Raw genomic sequence first — 16114 nt, forward strand, 5'->3', positions numbered from 1 at the left:
TCATTACAGTAACACTATAGTAAAAGGGCCCATCAGCATTTCCATTATAAACTCCATTTTTCATGGGTTACAACATTGCTGGCACAGATCTATTAGCAGTACACTTACATAAAATGTGTCAGCTTGGAACACATAGATGTTCCTAACTAATAAGTTTTGCTGCTCCCAAATAAGTAATCATTACAAAGTTAAAGTGCTAGAAAATAAAACATTCTTCATCAAAAACCAGTCACACACAGGCACACACAAACATGTACACCATTAACAGCTGAGGAGAAAAAAATCACTTGTATTTGCATAGGGATTTTATAGGTCCCAAGATAAAATGGCAGAAAATAATATGCCTTGAAATATAGTTTAAAAGAAAAAAATACACACAATCACATACACAGTATTGCTGCTTAGTATTCAAACTATCACTGATTTAGGATTATTGAACAATTTCAGAAGGAACCAGAAATATAAATCCCATAGTTGTTCTGTGTCATTGCTGCCCTTCCCCAGCTCCTGCCATTCTCATCCCTGGCATTTCCCCATCTTGTTATATAAGCCTTTTACATTCCTTTCCCACTGTCTTGCTAGAGCCTTCTACCAACATGCCAGGAGAAATGCCTAGCAATCTGGGCCACTATCCAGACCCCACCCACCCTGCCTCCCCCAGGATGTAAGGAGCTTCAATGTCAAAGGGGTGGTGCTTAAAATCCAATATTGCTCAAGCTCTGGAAGCCTAGGACTCAGATCTAAAATAACTATTAGTATTATTTAGTTATATTTTGAATTAACAGGTTTTTGTGCGTTTGTCTGGGTTGTAGACACTTAGAACAGTGTTTCTTTTAGAAAATGTATTCTGAATTCTACCTAAATCTCAACAACTCATTTAAAATTGAGTACAATATTACTATATGATTCAGAAATTACAATTCTAGGTATATTCCCAAAAGTAATGAAAACAGAGATGCAGACAGACACTTGTAAGAAAATGTTCATGGTAGTTAAAAGTGTAAACAACCCAAATACCCATCAACAGATGAATAAATAAACAAATGAGGTATAAATGTGCAATAGCACATTATCAACTATAAAAAAATAATGAAGTACTGGTACGTGCTACGACATGGATGAACCTTGAAGATATGTTAAGTGAAAGAAGCCAAACACAAAATGACACATAGTTTGATTCCACTTAGGGGAAATAACTACAATAAAGCAAATTCATAGAAAAAGTAAATTAGAGATTCCCAGGGAATTGGGGGAGAAGGAAACGGAAAGTTATTGTTTTGTGAGTGCAGAATTCATGTTTAGGGTGATAAAAAAACTTCTGGAAATACACAGTGGTGATGATTATACAACAATGTGAATGTACTAAATGCTACAGAATTGTGTACTTTCAAATGGTTAATTTTATACTTATGAATTTCAAATCAGCAAAAAAATGAATATAGTCAGTATCTAAGTGTATCAAAACTGAAATAGCATATAAAGTATATTTGTTCTATAAAGAAGATGCAGTGGGGAAAGAGGACTGAGTCAAGAGCTAGAAAAGCTGAAAACCTGGGTTCAAGCCCTAACTCTATCATTGCTAATGAGATCATCTTAAATAAGTCTGTTCCCCTAATCTGAGTCTCATCACATAAAAAACATGGGTACTATCTGCTCTGCTTAATTCTAGGCTGAGAATCAGAAAGTAAACTGAAATGTCTAACATACCAGAAAAAGGTATTATTATAATAAATAAAAAGTTGGAATGAACTGGAATCCAAAAAGGAAAAGGATGAATATATGCTTTCACTTTGTAACTTTTTTTTTTTTTTTTTTTTTTTTGAGATGGAGTTTCACTCTTGTTACCCAGGCTGGAGTGCAATGGCGTGATCTCAGCTCACCGCAACCTCTGCCTCCTGGGTTCAGGCAATTCTCCTGCCTCAGCCTTCTGAGTAGCTGGGATTACAGGCATGCGCCACCATGCCCAGCTAATTTTTTGTATTTTTAGTAGAGACGGGGTTTCACCATGTTGACCAGGATGGTCTCGATCTCTTGACCTCGTGATCCACCCACCTCGGCCTCCCTCACTTTGTAACATCTTATCTCTTACGTCAGATACTAGGTTTTAGGCAAATCTTAAAACATTATTTGTACTGGTGTAGGTTTAAAACAGTCTAGGATGATTCTTGGAGCTTATGAAGTTGGGAGGCCAACTCAGTTTTGGTCTAAATCTGCAGTAGCAGACCCAGTCAGGATCAGATTCTGTCCTGTGAAGTAAGAAATATAATAAGCTCCAAAGGATTCTAGATTCAATCTGTATTCTATGACTGTCTTTCAGATTATAAAGCATCTATGGTTGGAATGGGGCCATTTCAAAGCTTCACTAGTGATATGTTGGGTAGGAAGGAGAAATTTAGTCTATTTTGGTAAAAACCCTCAACAAATCAGGTTCCAACAGCTAAAGAGGGAGAGGAAACAGGATTTATAGCTTTTTCACTAGTGGTACAAGTTTTCTTGTATAGTAACATTGAATTTATCCAACACAATCAGGGAAGGTGTTTAAGTTCCATTTGTTTGGAAAATAAAACAGGAAATCTGTCTCCTTAAAATATTTAAAGGGAATAGTTAAAAATATATTACAAATTATTATTCAGTCAGTAATTATATGTTTAATATAGCTAACAGAGCTAATACTTTCAAAATCCCCTAGAAAACCAAGAAAAAAATGCAAATGTAAAACAATACATTGGTTTATGGGTCCATGCTGAATTCATACAAGTATATAGGTATAAGTCTAAGCCATGCATGTAACTTATTAGGGGAATGATATACATGGTCTACACATTCTGGTGTAGCAAGAAGGGTCCTGTATGATAGGGTCCTAGTAGCCTGAATTCTAATCCAATGTCTACCATGTGGTGATCCGTTTGATCTTGAGCATTTCCTATGCCTCTGTCTCCTCATCTATATAATGAGAATATTAAGTAATAGTTTTTTCTAAAAAAGTATTTTTGGTTTTAAATTTTACGGAGTAGAACCTTTTTTTTCAAATGAACTGTTCGAAAAAGTCCACTATTTCAGATAAATAAACTCAGAGCCACTCTATTTGAAGTAAGCTAAGGAATCCAGATGCCTGTCTGCTTTCTGCTCCCTTATTGTCCCAGAAGCCCCTGAGGTGCCTCTGAAGAAGATTTAGGACTCCAGAGAACACAGTATGAAATCCACTGTCCCACGTAAAGCCTAAGGTTTCTTCCTGTTCTAATATGTTCTGATTTCACTAATGTATGCATTTTCAAATGCCCCATATAAATGCTTATTTTTGGAGAAGTTCTTTGATTTTAAATATATTTTTGGAGAATAGAGAAAAAAAGTTCAGGAAAGCTTCCCAATCCTAAATCATGTTAATCTTCTTTATTTTAACACTGCCATAAAATTAAAGCAATTAATTAGATTACAGGAATAAATTTTCCACTTGTATTTTTTGACTTTTTTTTCTTAATATTACTTATAATTTGGTATGAATGATTTATTTCACATTTTAATTTCTTTGTAAGGGCAGCATTTTACACACATACATAGAGTTCCTTTTTACACACACACACACACACACACACACACACACACACACACTTCCTTTCCAGTTGCTTATTGTGCTGTTGGATCTATTCAATCACCATGGGCAATCAGCATCAAATGCCAATCTGCCCTCTGGTTAGGAGCTAACTTGCTGTTCTAACCCATCTTTGCAAACCTTGCTACACCTTAATCCTTTCAAATGCAACTGTGACACAAAGTATTACAGACTTTTAAAAACCTGTTCTCTTGAAAAAAAAATTGTGGAGCATCAGTAACCAGATAGTATTCTCAAATTTCAGTGATCTAGTCCATGGAGCCGTCCCCTATGCACAGTGCTCTGTTTCATGCAGTACATGGCTTTAGCTGGCCAAATCTTTTTTTTCCCCAATGAATCAGTAGAACAGTAAAGATCTTACTTTTTTTTTAAGCAGTGGCATATCAATGAGGCACAGATGTGTATTCCAACTCTGCATGGATGAGCACACTGTTCAATAGTGCTGGCTCACACGGTATCAGGGCGAGTTATCACTTCCCATGAAGGCACTCTTATCACCAGGGCCCAGAGAGGTGGCTGCAAATCGCAGCCTTTTTATTTTCAAGGCAGTTTTGCTGAACATTCAGGCTTCAAAGATTCACACTTCCAAAACTCTATAAGAGTTTGTGAACGCTCAATTTGCCAAAACTGTTTACAGTGTAATTGGGCACCGTACCTGTGTCCATGAGATAGCGAAGGCGCTTCTCCACCAGCGCGGCACGGGTGTCAATTTGCTTTTGCTCATTCTCTAGTGCTGCCAATTCTCCTACAACATACTGACTGGTGTCTTTGAACCCTTTCTGTTAACAAGAACAAACAGGAAGGAAAAAAAATCACTTGTAAGTTGCATTTTTCCTTTCTACAAACACTTAGTAAAACACTTACCTAGAGAACCAAATACACCCTTAGTATCACCCTTAGTACCAAAAAGCAACTCTCTGTAATTGAAGAAATTTTCATATGTATTATACATAACAAACTTTTGTAAATAGAGAGCTCTTCAGCTGTTTACTAGTATGTTTATAATTTCACAGCCAGATTTGCCAGATTTTATAAGTTAATGCTAAGTTTAAAAAAATTTCTCTTAGAGTTAAGTCAGAGTTATTTCAGATTATCCCAGATTTTAAAGTTACCATTGGCATTTATTCTGTTAACAGACAGAAGATAATTTTCCCCTTTGTTATTATCAAAACAAACATCAATGATACTTTTAACTCAAAAGTATAATACACAAAAATGGAGTTTTACTAAAGAATTGACCTTAAAGGTATCCACCCTAAGAGAATCAGATAAATTTTTTCTATAGAAATATAAAATTAAAGAGATGTTTTTTTTTTCAAAATGATTATATTATTTAAAATACTTTAAAAATGATAAATAGGGAAGTTCACAATATCTCCAGTTTTCCCTCCAGCTGGCTTCTGTACTTTAAAATGACATTCTGTTGTCGTGTTAATAATTATTACAGTTGTAAATAGTAACCTGACAGGTGGTTTCAAACCTTGCTACACAGGATCTAATAAAACTCATATATTGATTTGGTTAATCTTCCATTTAGCCAAGTTTGAATTTTAGTTTGAAAATTTACTTTTTATAACCATCCATGTTTAAAAATATATGTATATATAACATATATTTACATATATGTGCCAGTATACCTTTAATTTTTACAATCATATTATAAATTTAAATCATTAAAGTCAGGGTTATTTATAGCATAGTCATAAAAACTGATTAATTATGGCTCCCTTTGAATTACCTATTTACCTTTTAACATTTTTGGGGCTAAGAGACCTAATTAGCTAAGAAATATTGAAGAACTTACTAAGTAATTATTCTTACCACCACCACTACTATCATAAGCACTTAAAGCATTATTCAGAGAAATAAATGTGAACAACCTTCTTCTGTCAAATCCCTTCCCTACCTAGCATATTAATCTCTTAGAAGCTATAAGGAATTATCTTTCATTACTCCTTAAACAAGAAATAAAATCAAGAATTACGTTAATTATGAGCATATTTTAGAATTCTCATGATTAATAAATATGTCTAACCATATGTATGACTTACATATCTTTTAAAGTGGTAAATAATTTGTAGTCATATGTGACCTCAATTTATACCAACTTATTGTTAAATTGATTATGGCAGTTGACTAATTTACAGTCAAAATATTTTAAGAAGTCATAAAACTAAATTTCTGGGGATAGTTCTGTTTTAAAAGTCACTGTATTTTTAAAAGAGTTACACAAAAATGGATATTCTTTCAGCTCAATACAAAATGTAACAGAAAAAAAATTACAATAACAGAATAAATGCCAACGGTAACTTTAAAATCTGGGATAATCTGGTGAATTCTTCTTGAATCTACTGGCCAGACAGCAGAGCATTTTCAAAAGGGATGTTTTCTTTTCTCATTCCCATATAGACAGACAAAACGAATATAGTAGTTTACAAAGACAGTACAAAAAATATATATATAAGGAGCAGAAGTGATAAGCAACACATAAACTTCATTGCTCTTACTGATTGGTTCAGTTAAAAATAGAAATTTCATAATCAGGTTTCTTTAGCGTGAGTACTCAGTAGAGTTAAATATTCTGTAACTTAAAAGTTATACCAAATACTTCATCAGGATTATCGGTGAGCTCTTTTTTCTAGCTCATACCTTTTCAGGTCTTCTAAAGTAAGAAATTTAAAATGAGATTTTAGAGTCCTAAAATGTAGTTGGTGACTCAGAGTGTACTTGTAAGGACTTAAAAATCCAACAAAGACTATCTTAACACTGAAAACAATGAAAATATTTAGAAAAACTGTAGATAATTTAAAAAGTAGTACTATTAAAGAGAGCTATGCTTCCAGACAAAAATTCAAGTTAAAACTTGTTCTTCCTGCTTCTGTCCCGCAGCTGTCCATCAAAAGCAGCTTTCTCCCTGCGGTCTATCAAATATTTCCCTCACAAATCAATTTTACACATGATCAGCCCATACCCCTACTGAGCTGAACCTCCCCGTTAATTAAGTGAAGAAATTACCATATATATTATATTAATGCAAACATCATTCAGCTAGTAATTCACGGCTGATCTGGATAATGGAAAGGTTGAACACCCATTAACCCAAGCCAACAAAATGGGTTGGCTGAGAAATTCTAGCAGGTCTCATGTGACTTTTCCCTCTAACTGCAGCTCTGCGGTATCTGCTATTGTAATAATTAAAATCCTCCTGGTAGATCAATACTGGAATCTCTTTATGGGAAGTGCCCTGATGGAAATGTCTCAAGGAAACTGGGGCTGTGGAACTCTGAAAAATTCATTTTTTTTTATCTGACAATTATCACCACACTGCAGACTAATTCAACAGTGCACCCCTCTCACTCTGCTTTGAATGCACTGGAGATTGACATCTTAAAAAACCTAACATCTCATTTTAACAAATAAAGGCACTATTTCCACATACAGTTTGGAATTATCAGCAATCATGAAACCACACAAAAAATTAATATACATTAAGCACTTCATCTTCTGATGGCTTCCTCTGAGTTTCAGTTATCGCTGCCTTCTCCTCATTTCCTTTCTTTGTATCTTCCTGTATTGATCTCTGCCTTTTCATCTCTTAAAAAAAAAGAGGAAAGACATGTAAAATTATTATAAAGCTTGATATTTGTGTATTGAAATGTAGATTTACATTACCAGCTTTCATATATATATCTATATATATACACACACACAGATATATAAAACACTATATATTATATATATGTATATATATATACATATATGTATATATATAGTTAAATAAAAAGAAAGATGGGAAAACATTTTAGAAAGTATTCCTACCTGGTCTATTCTCAATATATTGGCTGAAAGACTGAAGTTGAGTTTTTCTGACTGTAGAATCTTTGCTGAACACAACAGGATTTCTAAAACGTTCTGTTGTTTTTTGTAATCGTTCAGTCCGGAGATCTTCAGTGCCATTCTAAAAGTAAAACAACACATAGTAAGAGAGTCCTGATCTCATAAACATAAAAATACATATTAGTAAGGCAACTTTTACTGATTTAGGATAACAATGATTTAGAAATTTTTCACGAGAAAGATTTTAAAGCACTTTCAATAGCTCAACTGCAAGTTCTGTTGCCTGTAATCACAAACTTTGGGACACATGGTTTTACTCTTGATAACTTTGATACAAACGTGTCTTCCCCCAGTGATACATATCATTTAAAAGCCATGTTGCCTCCTATTTCCCCCACTATTCTGTGTCATCGGTTTGTACAGCCCCACAGACTTGTATGACAACAAGAACTAGTTTCTAATTTTATGTCCATTGAGATAAACCACTAATGCTGGATGAAGGCTAAAAGGTAGGATTATAATACTACCCCACTGAACTGCATTTCATCAGCTATAACTTTCCAAAGCCAGATTTGTAAGTAAGCCCTTTATAGCTAAGGAAACTACAATTATCTTTTCCGGAGCTTCCTATGTTAATACTGGTAACAAATTCAAATGGTTCTATCAACAAGAAATATCCCAGAAGACTGAACCACTGCAGTGTGTGGAAGCTGCAGATACCGAGGTGCTGTGTACCAAACAAATATTTCATTTTATACCTAATCTTTTATTATTTTTATTAAGTGTTTTGAAAGTAAATAGGGAAAGGCTAAGATGCATGACTAATAGCTAAGCCTGCTGAATGCTGAAACTGGTTATCAAAAGCTACCAAGACTTTGCCCTTCCTCTGCATTGAGACAATCGGTAATGAGGAAGCCCTCCAATGGCCTATTCTCTAGCCTCAAGGAGGCCTGGGATACAGAATCCTCAGGGGAAGGTAACAGTTTATCCTTTTCCACAAACACAGAATGCCTCATTTATAAATGTGTAAACTGCATTTTATTAAAAAAAATAAAAACCCAAATCAATGTTGAAAGCTTCAAGAGAACAGATGGACTCTATATGTTCTTTATAAATACCATTTTCAAAATCTTAACTAATAGGATTCAAAGAAAAGCTGTTTAAAGCACACCTTTTGTTGGAATAACTTTAAAGACTACTATTTAAGAATGTTTTGGAAAGCAAAAGCAATTTTATCTATACAGATAAAGCATAATAATGAAAATAACACTTATTTTTTTAAAGTTATCTAATACATTTATCATTAACATCATGCTTATAATATCCTAGCCATATAGTTATGATACAAACAATTTTGGCTTTTATTCTTTTTTTTTTTTTTTTAAAGAAAAACAGAGTTCTACTGTTATAACTATCCAATGGTCTAAAACTCAAGTCTTTACCAAAATAAACAAACATAGCTAAATTTTTTTAGGCCTGGCAACATGCTAAAATATCAGTGCGATTAGCCAGCAAATCCCATCTTAAGAAACCTTTTTATGACTAGGGACTTCTGCCACTTTACAAATGTATTCCTCTAAACCCACTAATTCAGTTAGCCTTTTCAATCTATTGTATTATTCTTAGGCCAGCTTCATTCTGCATTAAATCCACTGCAGAAAGCTAAATTGAACGCAAAAAAATCAGACCTGATCCAGGCTTCCTTTTGTTCAAAGATAGAGACCAAAAGTCCTCTGGTGCTGCCACACACTTTCATCACCAATTTATAGAAACTGACAATATAGGGGAAAAGCAATGAAAGTCATTGTTTTGGGACTTCAAAGCATCTCTGTGTCAGGGGAAGGAAATCCTTTCAGTCAGCGGGGCAGTCCCCATAGTCTGCAGGTGGGTGAAAAGTTATACAGGACTGGAAGTGCCCTAAAGCTAGAGAAATAGTAATCACTCTGAGGAAAGTGGGGGAACATGTGGGTGGGAATAATATAAACAGTCTAATAATATTCTTATAATGTGGCATTTTGACTAAACTTATACAAGGTAAGATGCATAATGGTACAAAACACATGCAAGTTAGCTTAAACATTTATATTCTCTCCCATTATCATTTTCAGGTGTGATGATTCTTATAAATAACATACATTTAGTTCTTGTAAATAGGCAGAAGTTTGAGGATTATTTTAAAAATATGCTAGAATAGTCTTAATATTCTTAGCAAAAATACATACATATAGAACTCAAGAATAGTTTCCATATTGCCTCTATTTTTACTTGAAATAGCAATTTAAAGCAGTATCCCTGAAAAATAGTATATGAATACTGATTACCATATTGATATATTTACTGGCTATTTAATACAAAATTTTTTAATTAATTTTTTTTTTTAGACAAGGTCTCGCTCTACCCCCTTGCTAGAGTTCAGTGACATGATCACCACTCACTATAGCCTTGAACTCCTGGGCTCAGGCAATCCTCCCACCTCAGCCTCCTAAGTAGCGGGGACTACAGTTGTGTACCACTATGTCTTGCTGTTTTACTTTTAGTAGCGAGGTCTCATTGTTGCCCAGGCTGGTCTCAAACTCCTAATTCTCCTGCCTTGGGCTCCCAACGTGCTAGAATTGCAGGCATGAGCCACCACACCAGGCCAGTAAAAATTTCTTATACCTTAATATTGGTGAAGAATTTGGTAAAAAATGGTTTTTAGAATTACAAACTGCCAGGAGAAACTAGAAGACACAGATACTAAGCCAAATGTTTTAAACGAGTAAGACTTACCTTAATGTCCTGCTCTGAGCTCTCAGTTACAGCTTTCTGGGCAGCACTGGAGGATGAATTTGCCACCTGTGGCTGAACTTCTAGGAGCTTCTTCAGCTTCAAGTCCACCAACTTACTGTTTTGTTCTGTTAAATATGCAAATACCATGAATAACTGAGTGAGATGCATTTAGATATGTAGGCTGTCAATTTTAGGTAAGCTCAGAAAGGTATTACTATATTTTAAAAGAAAGAAGAAAAGGATATTAGTAGATTAGATGCATGAAAAACCCTTTACATAGGTATATTTCCCCCACCAAAATCATTCCCCTTAAAGAATACAGTCAACATTTCTAAAGAAAACTTAGTTTTACAATAGTTAAATAGTAGCTAATGCTTACCTAAAAACCTAAGCCTCTATGTGAGATATATGTATACATATATATAGGTATATATATACATATATAAAAGCACTGTATGTTATACATAATAAAACAAGCTATTATAACAAACTAGATATTTAAAAGAAGAGATAGATTTCATTTGGGATTTATTTTATAGTTTTAATTCTTTTAGTAAATTAGATTTATAAATGCCATATTAAAACAAGTTCTTAACATTATCTTAGATCATCATCATATACATAATATTAGAATCCAGTGTTTATATATGTAACTATATAACCAGCACTGAAACAGGGTATAAGTTTACAAATACCCTCTGCTTAGATGGCAGAAATACAATAAAGATTGTCACATTTTAAATGTGATATATATATTCACACAGAATGTATTACTGTATATTAATCTTTCATAATAAAATAGTTCAAAATGAGTAGAAACGCAACTAAATCTTAATAAAAGGCAACTCTTTAATAAAATGGTTGCAATAGATATGTCCACCATTAGGTGGATATTTTTCATAAAGATTAATAACTTTTCTAATTATAAGACTCTTAATAAATGCTATTGTCATTACTTTCATGCAAATTTGGTCTGTTTATATTGCAAGGCTTCTCTTTTAAACAATATCTGATGAACTATGGTCAAATCAAGATAAAGATTAAACAATTTATTATTAAAACATTATGACATATACATATGAAACAAATTTAGGGGGAAAATAAAGCAAGGATAAAAATCATAATATATTCTATGGGCTTCCAGATTCTAGTTTGCATTCCTATTTCTTACTGCCACAAAATAAACCATAAAATTGAATTGGGAGGCCTGTCTACTTACATGCCAACACTTACTGGCATGCTTGGGAGCCATAAACAATTTATTAGTTAACTCCAAAGAGAAAGGCTGAGATGTGTCTTTTTTGGAAAATATTAAGCAGGAAGAAAGTTTTTAAAAAGGACAAGAGTCAAGCCTGTTAGGACTAAAATTAACAAATGTTTAAATTGTCCCCCAAAGTTGCTACAGCTGAAACTAGAAAATTCTCCCTTTACTTTACCTAAGAAATGGTTAATGTTTCCTGTGTTACTAAACTACTGTAGAATCAGTACATCTACATCGCATATTGTTACTGATTTTATGCTTCCATAAATTGAATATTAAAAAATTCAATCCTGTACTTAAGGATGTCCTCAGCATTAAAAAGATGTTATTAGTTTCTGATAAAGCCTTTGGTGGTGGTTATGGTGGGAAGGTGACTAAGCAACAACAGTAATGTTTTCAAAAAGAAAAATCAAACCTAACCAAGTTCTATAGTATTTTAAACAGAAAGAAGTAAAATGTAGTTCTAATTTTGGGTTAAACATTTAAAAAGTAAATATCAGCATTCTTTTAGACTTGCACAATTATAAATATATTGACTTCTATTTAGCAATAGTTTAATTTAACACCAGGCCATGAAGGAGCTACTGACAAAAGGGCATGTGTTTTCTTGAATATTCATTATAGGAAAACCATGGTCACCTGTTTCTTGAAATAATAGTACTATTTCTAACAGAGAAAGAAACAGAGCAGCTTAGCATTGCAGGGGAATTCCAGGGGTAGGAAAAAGAATGCTTGCTCTCACTCCCTTTAGCTTTTTACAGGAAAAGAGAAATGTTAGCGACTTTGCCTCCTTCCTTTAAGTCTAAAGAAATCACCAAATACTTTTTATTGCTATAAGAATTCAATTCAACAAGCATTTATGAAACCCCTCAGGTATACAAAGCATTGGATTGCTACTTGCTGCTGGCTTATAAAGGCAATGCATTTGAAACACTCACTTATTAAAAACCACCAGCAAGTATCTTTAAAAGAACTTACAAAGGTCCACTGCCAAAATAATTTATTGATATAAGACATAAGATTAATTTAACAGCAGTCTATACAAAGTGTCTTATTATAATCAATTAAGTATCTGTAAAATCATTTACTAGAGTAATATTGAAGTATTTAAGGTAAGCACATAATCTGCAAAATAATATTACAATTAAGACTATAATTATAAGCTAAATAAGAAAATCTGATCCCATGGTTTAGACTTACATGTGGAATATATACCTTACAACATCACACCAAAATATTTAAGCTGAGAAGGGAATCAACTATTGAAAGCCTACAGATTGTCTCACATAACATAAAACATAACAGTGAAGCTTAGCAATAAGAGAACACAAACTACAATTTGCCATTCCGATGTTATTGCTAATTTTAACATTCAACCTAAAACAAAATAACATAAAATTGATGGAAGGTGGATTCAGCTAAATGGTTTATGAGGCTATAAGATGTAATAAAACTATAAAATAAATTATTATTGATGAGATAATAAAAATATAACCATAAAGTTTGCCATGCAGCAGGATACAAAACATTTATAATTTAAAATTACCGGGAGTATCAAGGTCATTTTCTAAGTTAGTAAGTTCATCTCCACCTCCTACAACAAAGCCTTCAGGAATCTCCTCGTTAGTATCTATCTCAATATTATCATTTTCATCTGTAGGAACATGTAGCAATAATGTTAGTATATTATTTATATTTTATATCATTCATCCAAAACACTAAGAAAAACCAGTATTTTAGTGATGGTTATTCAAATTCAGGTCTGACACAGATAAGCAAGTTAAGAAATCAGTTTTAAGTCACTTTTTCACTACTGGATTAACATTTACATTTTACATTCATATGTCAAACATGAATTATCACATCAAAGCAGATGCAAAGGTTTTGACAATTTGCCACACGCTGTTTCTGAATCACTGAGCTCATTGAGTTCCTGTATTTTAGTGTAATCTATAGGTAACTCTAATAATGGCATACAAAAATAAAGTTGGTTTGGTGACAAAGTCATCGAATATTTCTAAATTTCACATTTTTATCAGATTATTAGATTTGAACGTATAACATTCCTTATAAGCTTGTATATATGTCATTTTTATGAATACAAATGCCTTTATGCTTTTAATGAAACATTATCATAAAAACGTTATAAATAGATTAAGAATGAGACTAGTATATACAGTGCTTTTATACAATGGAAAGTTCAAAAACAACTAATACAGTAAACCTTGGAAGAGCAAAAGCTGGGAAAAATTATGAATCAAAATTAAATACATGGGAATGAGAAAGTCTCACATAATTTTTTATATACTTAGTAAAATGTTTCAGGTCATAGTTAATAAATGGAGTCAATTTTGACATTAAAGATTTTTAGTAGATATTTTTCCTCTCCAAATCCTAGTGATAAAATTGGTTAAGTAATTTTGAATTCTATATATTTGAAAAGGTATAGCAGCAATTTTAGTTGCATATTACAGATTAAGCTTTAATTTCTATCCAACAGACAGGCAATGCACCTTTTGGAGAAATAGCTGTGTAGCCCTGGGATTTGAAGAATAACCCTACTAATCTGCAACTCATTTTTCTTTAATTGGCCAATTTTTATTCATAGTGTGGTATTCCAAAGATTTTTTTTTTCCAACTGAGAAATTCCAAAATTTTACAGTGAGGCTTAATCCCTTAACATCTGTCCCCTTCTGAAACTGTCCATCTTTAGATTTGATTTTTGGCTTCCTAAGTAAATGCTTAGCATGAGCATTAATACTAATAACCATAGTTTACATTTATTGAAAACTTCCCATCTACTGTGTAAACCATTTTGAAGAGAAAACAACAAAGAAAAAAGACTGAGAAATGTAGCCCCCACACTAGGGGGAAAACCATAGAGATAAAAACATTGTTAAATGCTTTCAGACAAATAGCTAAGGCATTGGCTTCATTATTTAATCTCAATCACTTGGGAGATCTTTTCTATTCAACTGTGCTCAGCACAACTATTTGACTCATTTCATAGAAGTGGGCATCTTCAAGGCCGGGCGCGGTGGCTCAAGCCTGTAATCCCAGTACTTTGGGAGGCCGAGGCGGGTGGATCACAAGGTCAAGAGATCGAGACCATCCTGGTCAACATGGTGAAACCCTGTCTCTACTAAAAATACAAAAAATTAGCTGGGCATGGTGGCGCGTGCCTGTAATCCCAGCCACTCAGGAGGCTGAGGCAGGAGAATTGCTTGAACCCAGGAGGCAGAGGTTGCGGTGAGCCGAGATTGCGCCATTGCACACCAGCCTGGGTAACAAGAGTGAAACTCCGTCTCAAAAAAAGAAGTGGGCATCTTCAATTTCACTATCCCCAAAATTTGTAGTTTAGCAAATAGGGTAACAAATATTTTCTGTGTGTCAAAAAGGTATTCAGAACACTTCCTCAGCATTATTCTGTGTCAGAGACAGCTTCCCTTAATAGTTTTTAGAGATCTAGTGCAGTACTTTTTTGCTGCCAATAAGCCCACACTGATGATTACTGAATATAATTAATTTAGAGTGAGAGTACAGAATTGAACATTCATTCATTTAGTTATTCAAGAAACTTCCAGTGTGTACTGTATACACAATATGCAAAACACTGCCAGACGTTGAGGAGATACCAAGTTGTATGAGACATTTATTCTGCCTTAAAGGCATATTCAAGGGACTATAATACCATGTATGGTGGGAGTTATTGGGTGAAAATAAGATACAGAACAAATTCAAAGATAAAAATTATTCTTTGACAGTGACACCAGGAGTTCTTTCTTAGAAGCGCTAACCTTTAAATCAGGTCTTAAGAAATGTATAGAATTTCAAGAGGTACAACTGAGGGAAGGGCATTACAGGCATGAAAGCAGGAATGGGTAGCTTATGTTCAGAGAACAGTGTAGAGTCCTATTTGGCTCAAGCATACTTAAAGAGAAATAACAGAAGGTAAGACTTGAAAGGCAAAACTATAGAGAGCCTACAGAGAGTCTTGAAGGACAGAACAGGAAGTTTAACTTTTACTTGGTAGGAATGTAGAGATACTGGTGCTCTAACATGATCAGTACTGTGCTTTAGAAGATTAATTTAACAGCAATCTCCATAAGCAGTTTTCAACCAAAGTACTTTATTGTAATCAGTTGTATAACTGATAATTTGTATAATAATATAAGTTGTATAAGTAGACATAACTTAGTAATAATATAAGTAGTGAAGCTTATATCTTTTGTAACTTAGAGCAGCTTCAATAATTATTTTTATAATATCACTGTTGCTTACATTCTCATATGCCTTCTTATGTGAGAGCAAAAGTGGTCTAGGGACTGTGCATAAGAGAGCCCTATGCACATGACACCATCTTCATGCAAAAATGCTGACCTAAATGTTGGACTGGAGAACAGAAAGGCTATAGTCAAGAAATGCAGGTTGAAGACTGTTATAACCCCCAGGCAAGCAGTATGGAGAGCCTAACCTAGGATGAAAGAATTGGGAGTAGGTATGATGTAATTTAGAAATCAAATGGATGTTGAGTTGTGGAAGAAGGGATACTAAGGAGAGTAAGGGTGAGAATGACATCAGAATCAACTTTCCAGCCTGAGTGACTAGAATGATGGCATTGCCATGAAAAAAAAAAA

General features: G+C 33.7%; 1 protein-coding gene across 15 annotated transcripts in view; it reads right to left on the reverse strand.

The window, feature by feature from the left end:
• The window catches only part of EHBP1 (EH domain binding protein 1), a 560843-nt gene that overhangs the window by 45348 nt on the left and 499381 nt on the right, over positions 1 to 16114 (reverse strand). For 10 of the 15 annotated variants that reach the window (XM_074399272.1, XM_074399282.1, XM_074399294.1 and 7 more), the window contains 5 exons: positions 13024 to 13131; positions 10217 to 10341; positions 7430 to 7568; positions 7098 to 7204; positions 4266 to 4389 (listed from right to left, as the gene is read on the reverse strand). In XM_074399272.1, the coding sequence (XP_074255373.1) occupies positions 4266 to 4389; positions 7098 to 7204; positions 7430 to 7568; positions 10217 to 10341; positions 13024 to 13131 (603 nt within the window). The remainder of the gene's footprint in view (positions 1 to 4265; positions 4390 to 7097; positions 7205 to 7429; positions 7569 to 10216; positions 10342 to 13023; positions 13132 to 16114) is intronic. The other 5 variants (XM_074399328.1, XM_039477340.1, XM_074399320.1 and 2 more) reach the window with 1 other exon arrangement.

This window comes from Saimiri boliviensis, chromosome 1 (assembly GCF_048565385.1).
Source record: "Saimiri boliviensis isolate mSaiBol1 chromosome 1, mSaiBol1.pri, whole genome shotgun sequence".
In the NCBI taxonomy this organism is placed as follows: Eukaryota; Metazoa; Chordata; class Mammalia; order Primates; family Cebidae; genus Saimiri; species Saimiri boliviensis.